Source organism: Bufo gargarizans, chromosome 1 (genome assembly GCF_014858855.1).
Source record: "Bufo gargarizans isolate SCDJY-AF-19 chromosome 1, ASM1485885v1, whole genome shotgun sequence".
Taxonomy (NCBI): domain Eukaryota; kingdom Metazoa; phylum Chordata; class Amphibia; order Anura; family Bufonidae; genus Bufo; species Bufo gargarizans.
Genome location: NC_058080.1, coordinates 657,775,770 through 657,793,651, shown reverse-complemented (window position 1 = coordinate 657,793,651; position 17,882 = coordinate 657,775,770). Strand labels below are relative to the sequence as shown.

General features: G+C 41.3%; 1 protein-coding gene across 1 annotated transcript in view; it reads right to left on the bottom strand.

Moving 5' to 3' along the window:
- The window catches only part of LOC122935822 (baculoviral IAP repeat-containing protein 1-like), a 90,234-nt gene that overhangs the window by 29,473 nt on the left and 42,879 nt on the right, over nucleotides 1-17,882 (bottom strand). The window contains exons 3-6 of the mRNA XM_044291727.1: nucleotides 14,640-14,739; nucleotides 14,476-14,557; nucleotides 5,770-5,818; nucleotides 1,011-3,161 (exon numbers count right to left, since the gene is read on the bottom strand). Of these exons, the coding sequence (XP_044147662.1) occupies nucleotides 1,011-3,161; nucleotides 5,770-5,818; nucleotides 14,476-14,557; nucleotides 14,640-14,739 (2,382 nt within the window). The remainder of the gene's footprint in view (nucleotides 1-1,010; nucleotides 3,162-5,769; nucleotides 5,819-14,475; nucleotides 14,558-14,639; nucleotides 14,740-17,882) is intronic.

Below are 17,882 nucleotides of genomic sequence, written 5' to 3'. Positions count from 1 at the left end.
AGCCCTCCTCCCCATGTCTTGTCAACTATATTTGAGAATATCTTGCAATGTGTTGTGGTAATCTCCTGACATTTTAGGATTAGAATCGGACACTATAAACTGGCATTGAACCGTTCTGATCCTCATCAAGTTTCAGCCAGGTGAGTAATTTGAAAGAGGATTACCCTAAAACTGAAACCCTGAATATTTCCCTACTCGGGAGAAAGAAGAACATTTTAAAAAGACATTATTATTCAAAAGGCAGCGTAATACCTAGACCTTAAAGGGCATCTGTCAGCAGATTTGTAGCTATGAAACTGGCTGATCTGTTACATGTGCACTTGGCAGCTGAATGCCCCATTGCTCCAAGAGGCTCATTTGCATATATTAAAATAACATTTTTCTCAGAAATACGGGCACATATGAACACTGGACCAACACGGATGTCTTCAGCTGCCAAGCACACATGGAACAGGTCAGCCAGTTTCATAGGAACAAATCTACTGATAGATGTCCTTTAACATCCTAACTGATTTATTAGATCTGTATGCACTTTCTACCACTATAGCAATGCATGGTCCAAAACCTTAAAGACCTACAACCGGCCTCAGTTGTCTTAGTTTGCTCACATGAACAAAAAAATGGTCAAGATGGATATCCTGACTCACTTTTTTTATGTGTTCCACGTTATCCCAATTCTTATTTCAACAGTATGTCTTGATTGGTCAACACATTAGTTTGGGGAACAACGAAACCCAAGCTCAGTCACAAAACAAGGACCCACCTTAAATTACAAGGAGATGCAAGACCCCATGACGTTGTCATTTAACGAGATCTGCATATTAGGATATTGTCAAGATAAATACTATACTTTCTGCTGGTGAGGGCACATAGTCATGGGTGATTTTAGATTACGGTAATAAGAGGGAAGCCTTAAGTGGTGTCGTGGAAGGGATATTATTTGCCCTAGGGCAATAGGATTCTGATTATACAATTTAATGCCAATAAATATTCCTGCCATTTGAAAGTACCTGGGTAGTTTGCACCATAGTTACATCCAATATCAAGGCATTCTAAAGAAGACATCTTGAGAATCAAATGTTGTTCCTCTGCTGTCAAATAGGAGTCACAAATACCTATTTTTCTGAAAGAACTTGAGTGCTGCTCAATTGCTGGTGCCAGGTGGCTCACAAAATCTGTGCAATTATTCAATTCCAGCTCAATTCTATCCGATATTGAAAAAAGGACCTTAAAGTGTTCACAATCTACTTTAGAGAAATTATCATGATTTACTTCAATTACTTCGATTTTTAAAACTGGCACTTTATGCCCCTTAATAGACTTGAACGGGTTAATAATGGAGTCCACTATTATAATGTGACTGGGAAAAAATGAGTAGAATTCAGCACAGTCTTTTTTTAACTTTTCATTCTCTTTCTTTATATCATTGAGAGGAAGATATGCATCTGCATAATCCTTTTCTACGGTTGGGACACCAAAACTTTCCAAACATCCCTCCAGCCTTGAAAAATCTGGTGGTGTTTTCTGTGTTTCTGCATTAATGCTGAACTTGATGCTGCTCAACAAGCTAAGACATTCCGGGTAATTTTCTATAAAAGTGAGATTTTTTTCTGCAAGATTGTTGTTGATCAGACTAACAGCAAACACCAACGATTTCCCTGTAAGAAACTGCATTATAATGGGAGCACAGTCTGGTAGACATTGACTCTCAATGGCTGCTTCAGTGGCAAATGTCATCAGTGCATTCGTAAGAACCACATCAATGTCTGCAGGATTGTATGTATGTAGTATCAAAAGAAAAGTTTCTTCTTGGAGTTTAAGTTCTGGGTGCCGCTGCAAGTGTTCTGAACTGTCTAGATGGCCATCCAAAGCTTCAGGGTTGCCATACAAACTGAACAAATATGAGAGAATCTTGAGAGTTGCTTTTGTAGAAACCCTGGTTGCGTACTTCAGGAAATAGCAGTAAGGTCCAATCATTTTAAGAATAGTATTTATCTGATGAAGGTAATGGAAACCTTTGTCAAGATCTTCAGGTTTCTCAGACTCCAATAATTCACTGAGTCTCTTTCCAGAAATAAACTCCTGGTATGAGGGATCATAGAACTTATACATTGAATGAAGTCTCTGTGCTGTAAATTTACTCAAAAGTCCAAATTTTATAGCTTTGTCGCCATCCACACCAGCTGCTTTTAAATCATCCTCTGTGAAATGAAATTGGGACTTGAACAGTCCCTTGAGGGCAAGTTCTCCACAAGAAGAAACCTGGGAATATACTGATTCAGCCTCATGAGGGAACTTTGTGGTGTTATATTTTATGTATTCTTTAAATACATGGATGTCACCTGTTGTATTCTCATTAGGATATTGAATCCAAGAGGAACACTGAGCAAGAATCATAAGAGGAGTTTGTAATATGGCCTGTAAATTTTGAGATGTTTGTAATTCTAGAATAAATGCATCTATCTGTTTGCAATCATGTGGAAATAGCTTTTTGACCAGGTAAATTGAACTGTATAAAGGAAATCTCTGGATGCTCATTATGGTTTTTGCATATTGTCGCAGCCTTAACCCTTTATCAGTGCTCACAGTGACTGCCAGATTCAATCTGTTCCAAGGGTTCTTCAGTATTAGTTCTTCGATAGTTTCTGGAACCGAGTCTACCATAGCATAGTCATCTAGGAGAAAAAGCACCTTATCCTTTAATTTCTGTATCATTTCCCTCAGACTCTCTTCTGTCAGAGATGTTGAGAATCCAATTAGTTGTTGACAGATGATGTCCCTGAGAGTCTGAGGGCTCTTGGTAGAAGCAAGAGAAATGTAAAACACAAGAGTATATCTGTTGAGTATAGGACAGGACTTGGAGGCCCACAGAATGGCAATCTTTCTAAGAAGAGCTGTTTTCCCACTGCCAGCTTCTCCTTCTATCATGGTGATGTCACTCAGCTCAGACAGGATATCTGGTAATGTCAGCTGCCTCAAAGGATGGTTTTTTATGTCCTTCAACACAATACAGATATCAGCAAAATGTGAGTTTAGGTCTACAGTAACAGAATCTCCAAAAGGAGTCGCACAGCAAAATGTAGGCTCATGATACTTTTCAATGAGATGTTTTTTCAAAGTATCTACTTGTTCTTGGATCTCTGTTTGTCCATTTGGTAATTCTTGAAAAGAATTAAAGAAAGTGAAAAAGTAAGCATGCATTAGCATTGTCTTAGTATGTCATATATTAATATATTATATTAAAAGGGTTATTACAGAGGTATCTCACTTCCACCCCCATACTCATACACATTCAGCTTGGTTAAGTGTATTTGTACACCTCTAGCGCAGGCTTATTTCCCAGTGAAGGAAAGGACTGGCTATACACGTTAGATGGTTGGTTGGTCGTGCTGAATTCTAATATGTTTGGCCAGCTATAGTCTCCAAAATTGAATTATTAAACAATTTGCTAGTATTACACAACTAAATCAGGAGATTGATGTGATCATATTTTGTAGTCCATATTTTGGGGTCTTCTGAAAGCTGTTTGCATCAGGGCAAGGTTCATAGTAAGTAGTAACCATTCTTTCTTCTAAAGAAGACATTTGTTAGTACCCAGGCTTTGTATGCCTTTATTTGTGTGCCTTTTTACAGTGGTGACTACCGGGCCTTAGGCTAGGCTGACGCCTTTTTACGGTGGACTAGTGCTGCACAAGTCGCCTATGCAGAGCAGAAAAGCGGCTCTCCCATGAGAGCCAGGCTCCTGCTCTAATGTCTTGGACCAGCAGAAGCACCAATCTGGGCCATTTAACCCCTTAGATGCTGTGACCAATAGCAACCACAGTATCTAAGTGGTTTAGTGGTTTAGAGGAACGGACCTCTGTCAGGCATTGGCACCCAAGCAAATGACATCGAGGGGAGGCGATATCTCAGCATGGCAGCTGAGGGCGTCAGACTAAAGCTACCATTAGGCTGTTCCTCTCTGGCACAGCCTGATGGTGCCTGTCAGTATGGCACTGACAGTATAATACACTGTACAGCATAAGCAGTATTACAGAAGTGATCAAAAGATCACCTGTTAAAGTCCTTTTGTGGGAATAGTAAATAGTAAAAAAAACAAAAACGTGAAGTTTTATTAAATAAAAATCTGCAAGTAAAAACAAAATGCACCTTTTTTCCATTGAAAAATGCTTTTTAAAGGGAGTCTGTCACCTAATCTGAGCCTTTTAGACTCCTCAGTCAGGTTATAGACTCCTCAGGTCAGGTTATAGACTCCTTTGCCCACATTACAATGTTACCTTTATTTGTGCTGTCCCTCGCCAAACTCTTCAAAAAAAAAAACTACTTTTAAAACTTATGCTAATGAGGATCATCAAGTGCCCAGGGGCGGCGTTACTGCAGCAAGTACCCAGGCCCCTCAGCAATGTGCCCAGAAAACCACACCTCTTTCACCCCTCTGGCCTGCCCTCCTTTCCTATTATTACTTTCTCCTCTGCTTCACAATTCTCACGCCTGCTAGAGGTAAGATGATGCTGTGCTGACCCGGCCCTTCTTTGGTTTCACTGCAGTCCTCTGCTGTGGCTGGTTACTTCCATACTTTTGAGCTACAGACCCGCGCATGCGCAGTCCAACTCCCTTTTCCTCTGCCCATAATGGGCACAGCAGTGCGCAGGTGCGGGACAAGTGTGAAGCGGAGCAGGCGCGAGGGACAGAACAAATAAAGGTAACATTGTAATGTGGGAAAAGGAGTCTATAACCTGATCTGAGCGGTCTAAAAACTATATGTATGTGGTATTGTTGTAATTGTAGTGACCAAGAGATTAAAGTTATTATGTTACATATGGCAAAAATTGAATGCCACAAATTTTTAACATAAAAACTCAGTGGCAGTATTGCTGATTTAAGAGTTAATTAAAGTTAATCAATAAGTTATGTACCCTAAGATGTGTGATGTTATTTACATGGGACTGTATGGTGGAGGGAGGAATATAACAACAGGGGGCACTGCAAATCCATGGGACATTAGGTGGTCTTATTACTACTGAGTGCTCCATAGGAGGGACTTATAGATCCGCCTTATATCTACTAAGAGCACAATGGGGAGCCTTACTACTACTGAGGGGTCTGTAGAGAGCTTTATTACCACTGGGGGAACAATAGGGGGCCTTATTTGTACTGGGGGCTCTGTGAGGGTATTATTAATACTGGAGTGCTCTTCTACTAATGGGGGCACTCTTGGGGAGCATTATCACAGTTGGGGGCACTGTAGGGGGCAGTATTACTATGGGGGCACTAATTCTTCTTCACGATAGTATCTAGGAACACAGTGAGCAGCAGGATAACACTGTTGGGACACCAGGTTGGGGGATGATGATAGAAATAGGAGGAAGCTAAGATGTCTGTGTGTCACACTCTGCAGAGAAGAGGCGGCGGAAAAGATGATGACAGAGAAGATCTACATCCGAGGAGACGTCACCTGGGAGGCCCTGGATGTGACAGGTATGTGCTGCTGTATAGCAAGAAAAGTAAAATGTGGTGTGGGGGAGGGGGGGACGTAGAGAACTGGGCCATATTCATTGGGGCTTGGGCCCCGAATCTTTCGAGACCCTAGCAACGCCCCTGGACACAGGTCAAATTTGCAAAAGTGGGCCTGGTCAGGAAGGGGAAAACTGACTGTGTCTTGAAGGGGTTAAATTGTGTTTGTGTATAATTGGAATTTAGATAACAATCCGACCATCATTTCAAAGGATTTACATAGATAGACAGATAGATAGATAATAAGATAATAACCTGTTCCTGGGTAAATTCTATTTTCGGAAATATTTGTGAAAGATGTTCCCTGCAATAAACATCATAGATCATAAACATATGATGGAGAAGTAAATCGTAAGTTAAAGGAGTATTGCAATTTTGCAATTTTTTGTATAAATTGACAGAAAACAACACATTACTGATAGTGTAATGCCTTGTTTTCCTGCACTCTACTGCAGACATTTTCCACTATGTTGGTTACCTATCCCAACGACAGCACGTCTTTATCTGAAGTTGCGCAAGGCTTTTAAAGATTCTCCATTTACATACAACATCAATGACCTTGCCTCCTAGGGCCTTGTTCTGCTCATTCTCCTGGTTCCTGCATTGTAGACATGATATCTGAAATGCTGCTGTTTTTAAGGGTCCATTCACACATCCACATAATGGGTCCGCATCCGTTCCGCAATTTTGCGGACCCAATCATTAAAAAAATTAGAGCATGTCCTATTCTTGTCCGCAGTCATGGACAAGAATAGGCATTTCTATCATAGTACCAGCCATGTGCGGTCCGCAAAATGCGGAACGCACATGGCCGGTGTCCGTGTTTTGCGGATCCGCAAAACAGTTGCAGACGTGTGAATGGACCCTTAGGATGGAGATTTTACAACAGGGCTAACAAGCAGGCTTGGATCCATGGCTGCCATCAGTAATTTCAGGGATCCATACAGGCAAAACGTATTTCTGCCTCCCTCCCCCATCCATTTTTATTTACGCTGTTTACCAATCACCTATGTCCACTATATTGTACAGCTTAGTATGATTACAGGTATACCAAATACTGTTTTGTGATATTTCACAAAAAAACTAAAAACTGTAATCTAAGGCATAAAAAGTCCCATGAAAAGCAGAGCTTTTTTTCATAGAGGAGTGGGTACGACCGCTATTTACTGTATAGGAGGAGGTCTGGGGTTCAAATCACACTGAGACATGTAAAATAATCTTTATGGTAAAAGTTATGGCAGAAAAATATAATTTTTACTTTCCAGCTTTTTTCCTTTATGGTAAAGTTTACAATTTTCTGCAGTTATTTAAAAAAAAAAATATTTTTTTAAAAACCATTAAAGTTTTTGTAACATACATACTATTAAATATCACAAAACATATTTGGTATCCCTGTAATCATAATAAGGCTGAGTTCACATTACTGTTTATTTTTCTATTCTTCTGATCCATCAGAAGTACAGAAAAAGAAAAAAAATGAAAAAATGTATCCTATAAAAAAAGGATTCTGGGCATCAGTTATGTACATTTGGCATACGTTATAGGCATTCCCATCTGAGATTCAGGACTTTTGTTTTCCGTCTAAAAAAACTGATTTGTGACGGAAATGGCTCAAACGGATGCCACATGTGTATAACTGATAAACAGGATCCGTTGTTTTTTTTTTAAATATAGGATACAGTTTTTTTTCTGTTCTTCTGATGGATCAGAGGAATGGAAAAGGAAATGTTGATGTGAACCCAGCCTTAGGCTACATTCACACGACGGTATGAATGAGTCCGCAAAATTGGGGAACGCGTGTGGACCCATTCATTTTCATGGGGCCGCAAAAGATGCGGACAGCACATGGTGTTCACGCTTTGTGCTGCGGCCCCACAAAAAAAATAGAACATGTCCTATTTTTGTTAGTGGCGGCATGTGCAGTCCACAAATTCCGGAATGTACATGGGCTGGTATCTATGTTTTGCGGATCCTCAAAACACCACGTTTTTGTAAATGTAGCCTTAGCGGTACAATATAGTGAACACATTATTTATGGTGTCGCTGCAATTTAGGACAAGTCCCAAACTAGGGGACTACAAAAAGTGTTCTTCAAAAATCATGTATAATAAAATCCAAGTGTGACATCATACAGAAAGGATAAAGTTATAGTCTACACGTTTCGGATACCAAAATACGATTATTACTCATGACATAAGCTATGTGATGCTAAAAGTCTTATATAACCAATCCCCCATCCATCAATTGATGGCACCACATAGGAAGTTAAATCTGTAACTTCCACCGCCAATGGTAACTTTGCTATTAGACAGTTTATAAACTGCAATACTAGATATGCAATTTATGTGATCACCTACAAGAGCTGCAGTGTGCAATATGTCGGCTGCACCATGGTGGATATTAGATCGAGGATCAGGAAACACATATCCGATATTCCTTATAGCCAAACTAGAAATGTTTCAGTGATCACTTTACATTTTGCCAATAAACATAAAGGCAGTACTTCCTCCTCGGTAGTTCAGGGAGTTGAGCGAGTCACTGCACGATCAGAGGAGGGGACCATAAGAAGAAACTGCCCATATCGATCATATTCTGCAATACAATTAATGTAATGTTATTTGTTTTTTTTTTTGTTTTTTTTCAGCTTGTTTTTTTTTCTGAAATTTTTTGCCATGTTTTATGCATACAGTCAGGTCCAAAAATATTGGGACATTGACACAATTCTAACATTTTTGGCTCTATAGACCACCACAATGGATTTGAAATGAAACAAACAAGATGTGCTTTAACTGCAGACTGTCAGCTTTAATTTGAGGGTATTTACATCCAAATCAGGTGAACGGTGTAGGAATTACAACAGTTTGCATATGTGCCTCCCACTTGTTAAGGGACCAAAAGTAATGGGACAGAGTAATAACCATAAATCAAACTTTCACTTTTTAATACTTGGTTACAAATCCTTTGCAGTCAATTACAGCCTGAAGTCTGGAACGCATAGACATCAGCAGACGCTGGGTTTCATCCCTGGTGATGCTCTGCCAGGCCTCTACTGCAACTGTCTTCAGTTCCTGCTTGTTCTTGGGGCATTTTCCCTTCAGTTTTGTCTTCAGCAAGTGAAATGCATGCTCAATCGGATTCAGGTCAGGTGATTGACTTGGCCATTGCCTAACATTCCACTTTTTTCCCTTTTTATAATTGTATGTTTATTATGGTATATAAAACATAAAACGTGAATACACTCTTACAAAGTCATAGTGCACAGAAGTTCCAAGGAGGAGCAATACACAAAACACATCACATACATATTGGACGAGCATATGTAACACTTGATAATATTCAGTGATGGAGCATTAAAGACCAGACAAAAATAAAGCGTTGAATTGATCCAACTGAGATTGTGTCCATCTCTAACTAGTCTAAGAGGCAGAAAAAAAAAAGAAAAAAAAAACTGCTGTGCAAAATATCTCAAACAAATAACCAACAGATAGGACAAGCGACATGAACAAAGACAGAGAGGGAAGGAAGGGGGGGGGGGGGGGGGTGAGAGGAACCAAACCCTTCACCATGATTCCTCAAGGTTGCCTAGTAGCCCAATAAGTGTCCCATATGTCCCATACAGCGTTGAAGAGTGTCATTTTGTCCTAATACATAGCAGTGGAATACTCCATTGTTCGGACCTCCATTACCCTGGCATACAAGTCAGAGACCCGTGGTGGGTTGGGGCTTTTCCACGATCGGGAAACTAGACAACGAGCTGCTGTTAGTATCAGTAAAAGCAGTTTGAGTGTGTTTTTTTTACTTGTTTGGGGATCACATTAAGCAGGAAGGACACGGGTTCCGGTCGGATTTCGATTCCAAAAATGTCGGTCAGGAGAGCGCCAACCTCAGACCAGTAAGGGCCTATCTTGGGACAGTCCCAGAAAATGTGAGGCAATGTACCCCTATGTAAGCATCTCCAACAATCACCCGGAACCACTGGATTCATTCTATGGAGGAGGTCAGGAGTGTGATACCAGTACATTAAGATCTTATATTGATTCTCCTGATGGAGTACCGACATAGATGATTTCGCTGCCCTCCTCCATATAAGGTGCCAGAGCGAGTCCGGTAAGACCCTCCACAAGTACTCCTCCCACTTCACCATGTAGGAATGCCTTTGGGCCCGGTCAGGGAAGGGAGTCAGCAATATAGAGTAAATCTCAGAAATTAAACCTTTCGCATGTACCCCTTCCCTGCATATGCGCTCAAAGGAGGTCGGAAGGGAAACCGTAACCCCCTCGAAAAGATGGACTGGGCAAAGTGCCTAATCTGTATATAGAAAAGGTTGGAGGAAGGTGGAAGATCATATTTGGCCTGCAAGGTAGTGAACCGGAGGAGGACCCTAGTGAAGGGGTCCACAATATCAGCGTATCGAAACACCCCCCGTTGAAACCACGGTCTCGTTGTGGACGTGACAAGACTAGCAGGAAGTGTGGGGTGATATAGGAAGGAGATCATGGCGGAATGAGTGGACTCCAGAGGGAATTTACTACTGCACTGCCGCCAGATACGTCTAGTACACGCCATGGGCCCAAGGAGATCCTTGTCTGGCTGAGTCCTGTCAGGCCCAGCCCAAAGCATGGAGTTAGGGTGTACAGGAGCTAGCCAGAGTCTTTCTACCTGCATCCAGACAGAATAAGGGTGCAAGGAAGCCCAGGCCATAACGGAGCGTAGCTGGGCTGCCCAGTAATATTTAGTTAGGTCCGGAACCCCCAGACCGCCCTGAAGCCTACTAGATAGAAGAACCGACCTCGGGATTCTGTGCCGCCCTCCCGCCCATATGAATCTGAGGAGGTGGGATTGAATGGATCTCAGGTCCTTAAGAGGGACTTTAATCGGTAAGGTCTCAAAAAGGTACAAAAGCTTAGGTAGAATCGTCATTTTAGTCGCAGCAATACGCCCCAAGAGAGAGAGTGGGAGAGGGTGCCACCTATCTAAAAGACCCCTGATCTCCGTGTATATGCGTGGGAAATTAGCCTTGTAAAGCTAGCCATATCGGGGAGTGAGGTCAACCCCCAAATATCAGTGAGTCCGTCTTCCAATGGAAAGGGAAGTTCACTTCGAGAGATCTCAGGGCCGTCTGAGAAATATTGAGAGGGAGGGCCTCAGTTTTATGAGTATTGACCTTATACCCCGAAAGGCGACCAAATTCCTGTAATATGGAGTGGAGGAAATGTGAAGCCAGGTAAGGGTAAGGAGAATGTCGTCAGCATATAGCGATAGCTTAAACTCCCTATTCTTGACCATAACACCCCTAATATCCGGGCAAGCCCTGATCTTGGCCGCCAGGGGTTCGATACACATAGCAAAAAGTAGAGGAGATAGGGGGCAACCCTGCCTCGTTCCATTAGTAATGTTTATGGGTCGGGATTGAGCATGAGGAAGTCTGATCGTCGCTGTGGGGAAGGAGTATAGGCTATGAATGGCTTTAACAAATGGGCCAGAAAGGCCGTAAGCCTGGAGGGTAGCAAAGAGAAACGGCAAACCCAAACGGTCGAAAGCCTTTTCTGCATCCAAACTAAGAAGTAAAGCCTCCTCCCCTGAGCGAGATATGACATCTATCAGGTCAATGTTTCTTTGCGTGTTGTCGGCCCCCTGACGGCTCGGGACAAATCCCACCTGATCTTTATGAATCAGGGAGGGGAGAAAGGCATTTAGTCGGGTAGCTAGGATTTAAGTAGAGCAATGGGCCTATAGTTAGGACATTCGTGCGGATCCTTCCCAGGCTTCGGGATCATCGTGAGATAGGAGTGAGACATTGGGGCAGGGACAGCGTTGCCCCCTAAGAAATGATTAAATAGGATAACTAAGTGAGGAATTAGCTCAGCCTTAAAGGTCTTATAATATTTGTATGAAAAGCCATCAGGCCCTGGGGATTTACCCTCAGGTAGATGTTCCACTATCTCCTCAATCTCTTCCGATACGATCGGACTATTAAGGGCAGCAAGATCCGAAGCTGATAGGGTAGGAAGGTGACAGGACGCCAAATAAGACCGGAGTATATTATCTCTCAGTCCTTCATCTGTGGGAAGGTCGGAGGGTAAGTTATATAGGGAAGAATAATAGGCTGAGAACCGCTCCGCAATCACCCTGGGGTCATAGTGGATTGTCCCATCAGATCCCCTAATAGCATTCGGCCCCGCTTGGGAGCTGTGGTTCCTAAGTTGTCTGGCCAGCAAAGTGTGAGGTTTGTTTTCCCAGGCATAATAGCGCTGTCGAGTGTAAAGTAACAACTTACTGACGCAACCTAAAGCTAGAGTTTTCAATTGGGTCCTAGTATCTACAATTTGTCTCAGTGTGCAGCGTGAGGGGTTAGCAGCCATCTTGCCTTCTAGTGACTGAAGGTGGGACTTAAGGGTCTTGACTAAGGTAGTCGAGTCTTTCTTTAATTTCAAGCTTATTGCGATACAATGGCCCCTCATGACCGCTTTATGCGCCTCCCACAAAGGGCGGATATCCCCCACCGATCCCTCATTAAGTTCAGGTGTTCACGTAGTTCCTCCCTAATGGTAGTTTGTTTCAGGAGGGAGTCATTAAGTCTCCAGTGGCAATGGCGTACATGGCCCGACCCACTACTAATGTCAACTAGTACAGGGGCGTGATCTGGTCAGATCACTTTTTTCCCTTAAAAAACTCTTTGGTTGCTTTTGCAGTATACTTTGGGTCATTGTCCATCTGCACTGTGAAGAGCCGTCCAATGAGTTCTGAAGCATTTGGCTGAATATGAGCAGATAATATTGCCCGAAACACTTCAGAATTCATCCTTTTTTCAGCCTAATGATCACTTGTTTCACTGATAGTGACAGCTCTTTGGATCTCATCTTGAGAGTTGACAGCAACAGATTCCAGATCCAAATAGCACACTTGAAATAAACTCTGGACCTTTTATCTTCTCATTGTAATTGGGATAATGAGGGGATAGCACACACCTGGCCATGGAACAGCTGAGAAGCCAATTGTCCTATTACTTTTGGTCCCTTAACAATTGGGAGGCACATATGCAAACTGTTGTAATTCCTGCACCGTTCACCTGATTTGGATGTAAATACACTCAAATTAAAGCTGACAGTCTGCAGGTAAAGCTAATCTTGTTTGTTTCATTTCAAATCCATTGTGGTGGTGTATAGAGCAAAAAATGTTAGAATTGTGTCCATGTCCCAATATTTATGGACCTGACTGTATCTTGTATAGCCATTCCCCATCGTAGGTGCCATCAATTGACAGATGGAGGTTGACTATATAAGACTTTTAGTTGCACATAGCTTATGTCATGAGTAAGGATCGTATTTTGGTATCCAAAACGTGTAGACTATAACGCTATTCTGTCTGTATAATGTCTCACTTGGATTGTAATATTCATGATTTTTGAAGAATAAAGATACAACACTTTTTATTGAAAACAGGACTTTTCACTTTATTTGTATTTCAGTCTTACCTGATCTGGGTTTATGGTCCGTGCCTCCATTAAAGGGGTTATTCCATGAATAATGTGAAAAAAGAACCAGCCCTGTACCTCACATAGGTCCAGAGATCTCCTCATTCATTGGTCTGCTAGATTTATATCAAGCTGACAGCTCAGGGAGAGTGTCTTTTCTGCTGCAGCTAAGGGGGCGTGTCCATGCTGTACCTATCACAGCTCAGGAGGCAGTTGAAGGATGAAACTGAGCATGTGCGGCCATTTCAGTGAGCAGGTCAAAGAAATAAGAAATTAAGTGGCACTATGTAGATATATTTTATTGAATAACTCAGTAGCTATACAAAATTTTTAATTAAATGCAATTGCAAAAGTATTCAGATCCAGGTGCTGGTTTGAAAACTGTAGAATATTTTTCGCGGGACAACCCCTTTAAGCAGGACACAGGTGAGTGTAGCTATTTTTCCTCATTTGTGTTCGTTAATTTTAATAAGTCCAATCGCAAGTATTTATTAAAGCAACCAATTAGAAGCATAATATTATGAAAAAAAACATATAAACATTATGCCCCCTCCACACACTATATTTCATGATGTCTCAGTGTCTGAGAAGGTCCCTATTTGCCGTGTCTAAAGTTCCTTAGAAATGTTACAAAACAGAACACTAAGAAAACAACAAACTATATTTCCTAATTCAACCTAAAAATTAATGCTCTTCATGGATGTTATATAAACCCAAAACATTTAAGCATAAAACTTAAAAATGGAGAATACTTGACAATTAAGTACAATTATCACAATTTATATTCATTAACCACTTAATTTATTTGGTATAAGGCAATATTTTTTCCCCTTTATGTCAGTATTATATTATTTATTTACTGGTATGCCTGTAAAGAAAACGTGTTTTATTTTCTGTAGTGTAATTCTAATGTTAACTCTTCTGTCGCCCATACAGAAGATCTGGGGTTAAAATCCTGATGAACTGTTAAATAATTTCTCATACCCAGCAGAGTTTCATTAGTATTTACTACACTGACTGCTAGTCCTGCTTGGATCTGTGATGTTGGAGCTGGGAAGGGAAAAAGGTAGAGACCTGAAGATGCAGACACTCCCTTTGAGCCATGTGCTGGGACAAAACACTCAGAACTTCATCATCTGACGTATATAATGCAGTAAGGTCAAATGCTGGTGTTATTATATATATATTTCTTTTGTGTAACAGGAAAACTCCTTTAACTGTTCTGTTGCTATCACAGCAGCACCCTGACGGATTCAGTGTAAAACAAAGCTATCGCCTGCAGATACACTGAAAGTGAAGGTTGTAGAACAAAAACTGTTGACAAATTTAATAAAAAATCAATTGGAAAAATAATTTTTGTGCAAAATGAGTAAGGTGAGAATGACTGCAGCTATGCATGGCTGTGAATGATCTTCTTTCTAGCTCAGGAATATATCTCTCATAACATATATAGGATTGGACAGTATATGGGTATATTTGATATTTACCGTCATTTCTGCGAAACCACAGTAATTTCTTACGTATTGCTGAAGCTTGTTGCTAGTTTTGTTGCTCTGGAGAAATGTACACCTTAAAAAATAGATAGGCATTTTTTCAATGATAATATAATATAAGGCTACAACATCAGTAGGGCATGTAACATGAAACTCACATAGGAAACCATTTTGCATGCTCTTTCCAGGGGTCGTCCTTTTCTTCCCAGTTTCCTAAACATCCACCACAGGAGAAGCACTGGACATTGTCTCTTGTTCCTGGGGTGATTCATATAGCATACATTAATCAATTGCATATGCATTAAATGAACTTAAACTTCTCACTCCTATTCTATTTCAGTTTGATGTACTTTACCCCATTCAGCCACTGTGACAAACCTGTACATCACAGTGGCTGAGGGCTTGTATGGAGCAGGCTGCTGTGGTGAGACCGCTCCATAAGTGTATAATACAGCTGGCACCGGACCATAATGACAGGGAATGGCGATCACGCCAAACCCCATTATTTAACCCCTCAGATGCTGTGTTCAACAGCAATTGCAGCATTTGTGAGGTAAGACAAAGGGATGCGGTTCCCTCTGCCTTCCGATCAGAGCCCCAGCAGTGAAACAACTTGCATGCTCCTGAAGCTTCCCAGGCCTCTCATGGTAAGCTTTCTCCTAAGCTGTGCACAAGGTACAGCTCAGCAGGTAGAGCATCAGAATCCCATTCACCATAATAGACAGTAATCTTTGAGACTGTGGTCCCAGCTCTTGTCAGGTCATTGACCAGGTAATCCGATGTAGTTCTGGGCTGATTCCTGACCTCAGAATCATGCTTACCCCACGAGGCAAGATCTTGCATGGAGCCTGAGACCGAGGAAGATTGACAGTTATCTTGTGTTATTTCCATTTTCTAATAATTGCGCTAACAGTTGTTGCCTTCTCACCAAGCTTCTTGCCTATTGTCCTGTTGCCCATCCCAGCCTTGTGCAGGTCTACAATTTTGTCCCTGGTGTCCTTAGACAGCTCTTTGGTCTTAGCAATGGTGGAAATGTTGGAGTTTGATTAAGTGATTAATTATACAGGTAATGAGTTCAAACAGGTGCAGTTAATACAGGTAGAGAGTGCAGAGTAGGAGGGCTTCTTAAGGAAAAACTAACAGGTCTGTAAGAGACAGAACTTTTGCTGGTTGGTAGGTGATCAAATACTTATTTCATGCAATAAAATGCAATGTAATTATTTAGAAATCATACAATGTGATTTTCTGGATTTTTTTTAGATTCTGTCTCTCACAGTGGAAGTATACCTACGATAGAACTTACAGACCTCTCCCTTCTTAGTAGGTGGGAAAACCTGAAAAATCACAGTGTATCAAATACTTATTTTCCCCACTGTGTATATATATACCAACATACACACATTTTCCCCCTTTTTCTTTATAAAAAATAAAAATACATTTATTAATTTTAGCAATAGTATAGCTATGTGTGTAAAATATATAAATGTATACAGATTTTCTTTCCTTTTCAGTAAAAAAAATCAGTAAAAGATTTTTTTTAATATAGGCATTTATATATATACATAAAATATATAAAAAGGGGTTCATTTATAAAGGGGGTTATTAGGGGGTTAGCATTTTAAAAAAACAGTCATTTTGAAGGAGTCTCTAATGTTTTTGCTCGGGCGGCACCTGTACTCTGGAATGCACTAACTCACACCATCCACAAAAGTAATGCTTGCTCTGAAAACTCACTTCGTCAGTTATGCTGATAGATTCTCTTAAAGGGGTTGCCCATCTCCTTGAAATGTTTTACCAAAGGCTTAGAATGCTTCGAAATAACAAGTAATACTCAACAAGTAATAGATAAGCAATACTCATTTTACCAATCCCCCATCCTATCTGTACTGGCGCTTCCTGCCCCCCCCCCCCCCATTCCTAGGCTCTGTATCCTAGCCTCCTGAGATTATATTTTGAAATGGATGTGCGACCACTGAGGTCACTATTGCCAGTAGTGACTACAGTATATACAAACCGAATTCCAAAAAAGTTGGGACACTATACAAATCGTGAATAAAAACTGAATGCAATGATGTGGAGGTGCCAACTTCTAATATTTTATTCAGAATAGAACATAAATCACGGAACAAAAGTTTAAACTGAGAAAATTTACCATTTTAAGGGAAAAATATGTTGAATCAGAATTTCATGGTGTCAACAAATGCCCAAAAAGTTGGGACAAGGCCATTTTCACCACTGTGTGGCATCTCCCCTTCTTCTTACAACACTCAACAGACGTTTGGGGACTGAGGAGACCAGTTTCTCAAGTTTAGAAATAGGAATGCTCTCCCATTCTTGTCTAATACAGGCCTCTAACTGTTCAATCGTCTTGGGCCTTCTTTGTTGCACCTTCCTCTTTATGATGAAAGATCTGGACTGCAGACCGGCCATTTCAGTACCTGGATCCTTCTCCTACGCAGCCATGATGTTGTGATTGATGCAGAATGTGGTCTGGCATTATCTTGTTGAAAAATGCAGGGTCCCTGAAAGAGATGACGTCTGGATGGGAGCAGATGTTGTTCTAGAACCTGAATATATTTTTCTGCATTGATGGTGCCTTTCCAGACATGCAAGCTGCCCATGCCACACGCACTCATGCAACCCCATACCATCAGAGATGCAGGCTTCTGAACTGAGCGTTGATAACAACTTGGGTTGTCCTTGTCCTCTTTGGTCCGGATGACATGGCGTCCCAGATTTCCAAAAAGAACTTCGAATCGTGACTAGTCTGACCACAGAACAGTCTTCCATTTTGCCACACTCCATTTTAAATGATCCCTGGCCCAGGGAAAACGCCTGAGCTTGTGGATCTTGCTTAGAAATGGCTTCTTCTTTGCACTATAGAGTTTCAGCTGGCAACGGCGGATGGCACGGTGGATTGTGTTCACTGACAATGGTTTCTGGAAGTATTCCTGAGCCCATTCTGTGATTTCCTTTACAGTAGCATTCCTGTTTGTGGTGCAGTGTCGTTTAAGGGCCCGGAGATCACGGGCATCCAGCATGGTTTTACGGCCTTGACCCTTACGCACAGAGATTGTTCCAGATTCTCTGAATCTTCGGATGATGTTATGCACAGTTGATGATGATAGATGCAAAGTCTTTGCAATTTTTCGCTGGGTAACACCTTTCTGATATTGCTCCACTATCTTTCTGCGCAACATTGTGGGAATTGGTGATCCTCTACCCATCTTGGCTTCTGAGAGACACTGCCACTCTGAGAAGCTCTTTTTATACCCAATCATGTTGCCAATTGACCTAATTAGTGTTAATTGGTCTTCCAGCTCTTCGTTATGCTCAAATTGACTTTTTCCAGCCTCTTTTTGTTACTTGTCCCAACTTTTTTGGGATTTGTTGACACAGTG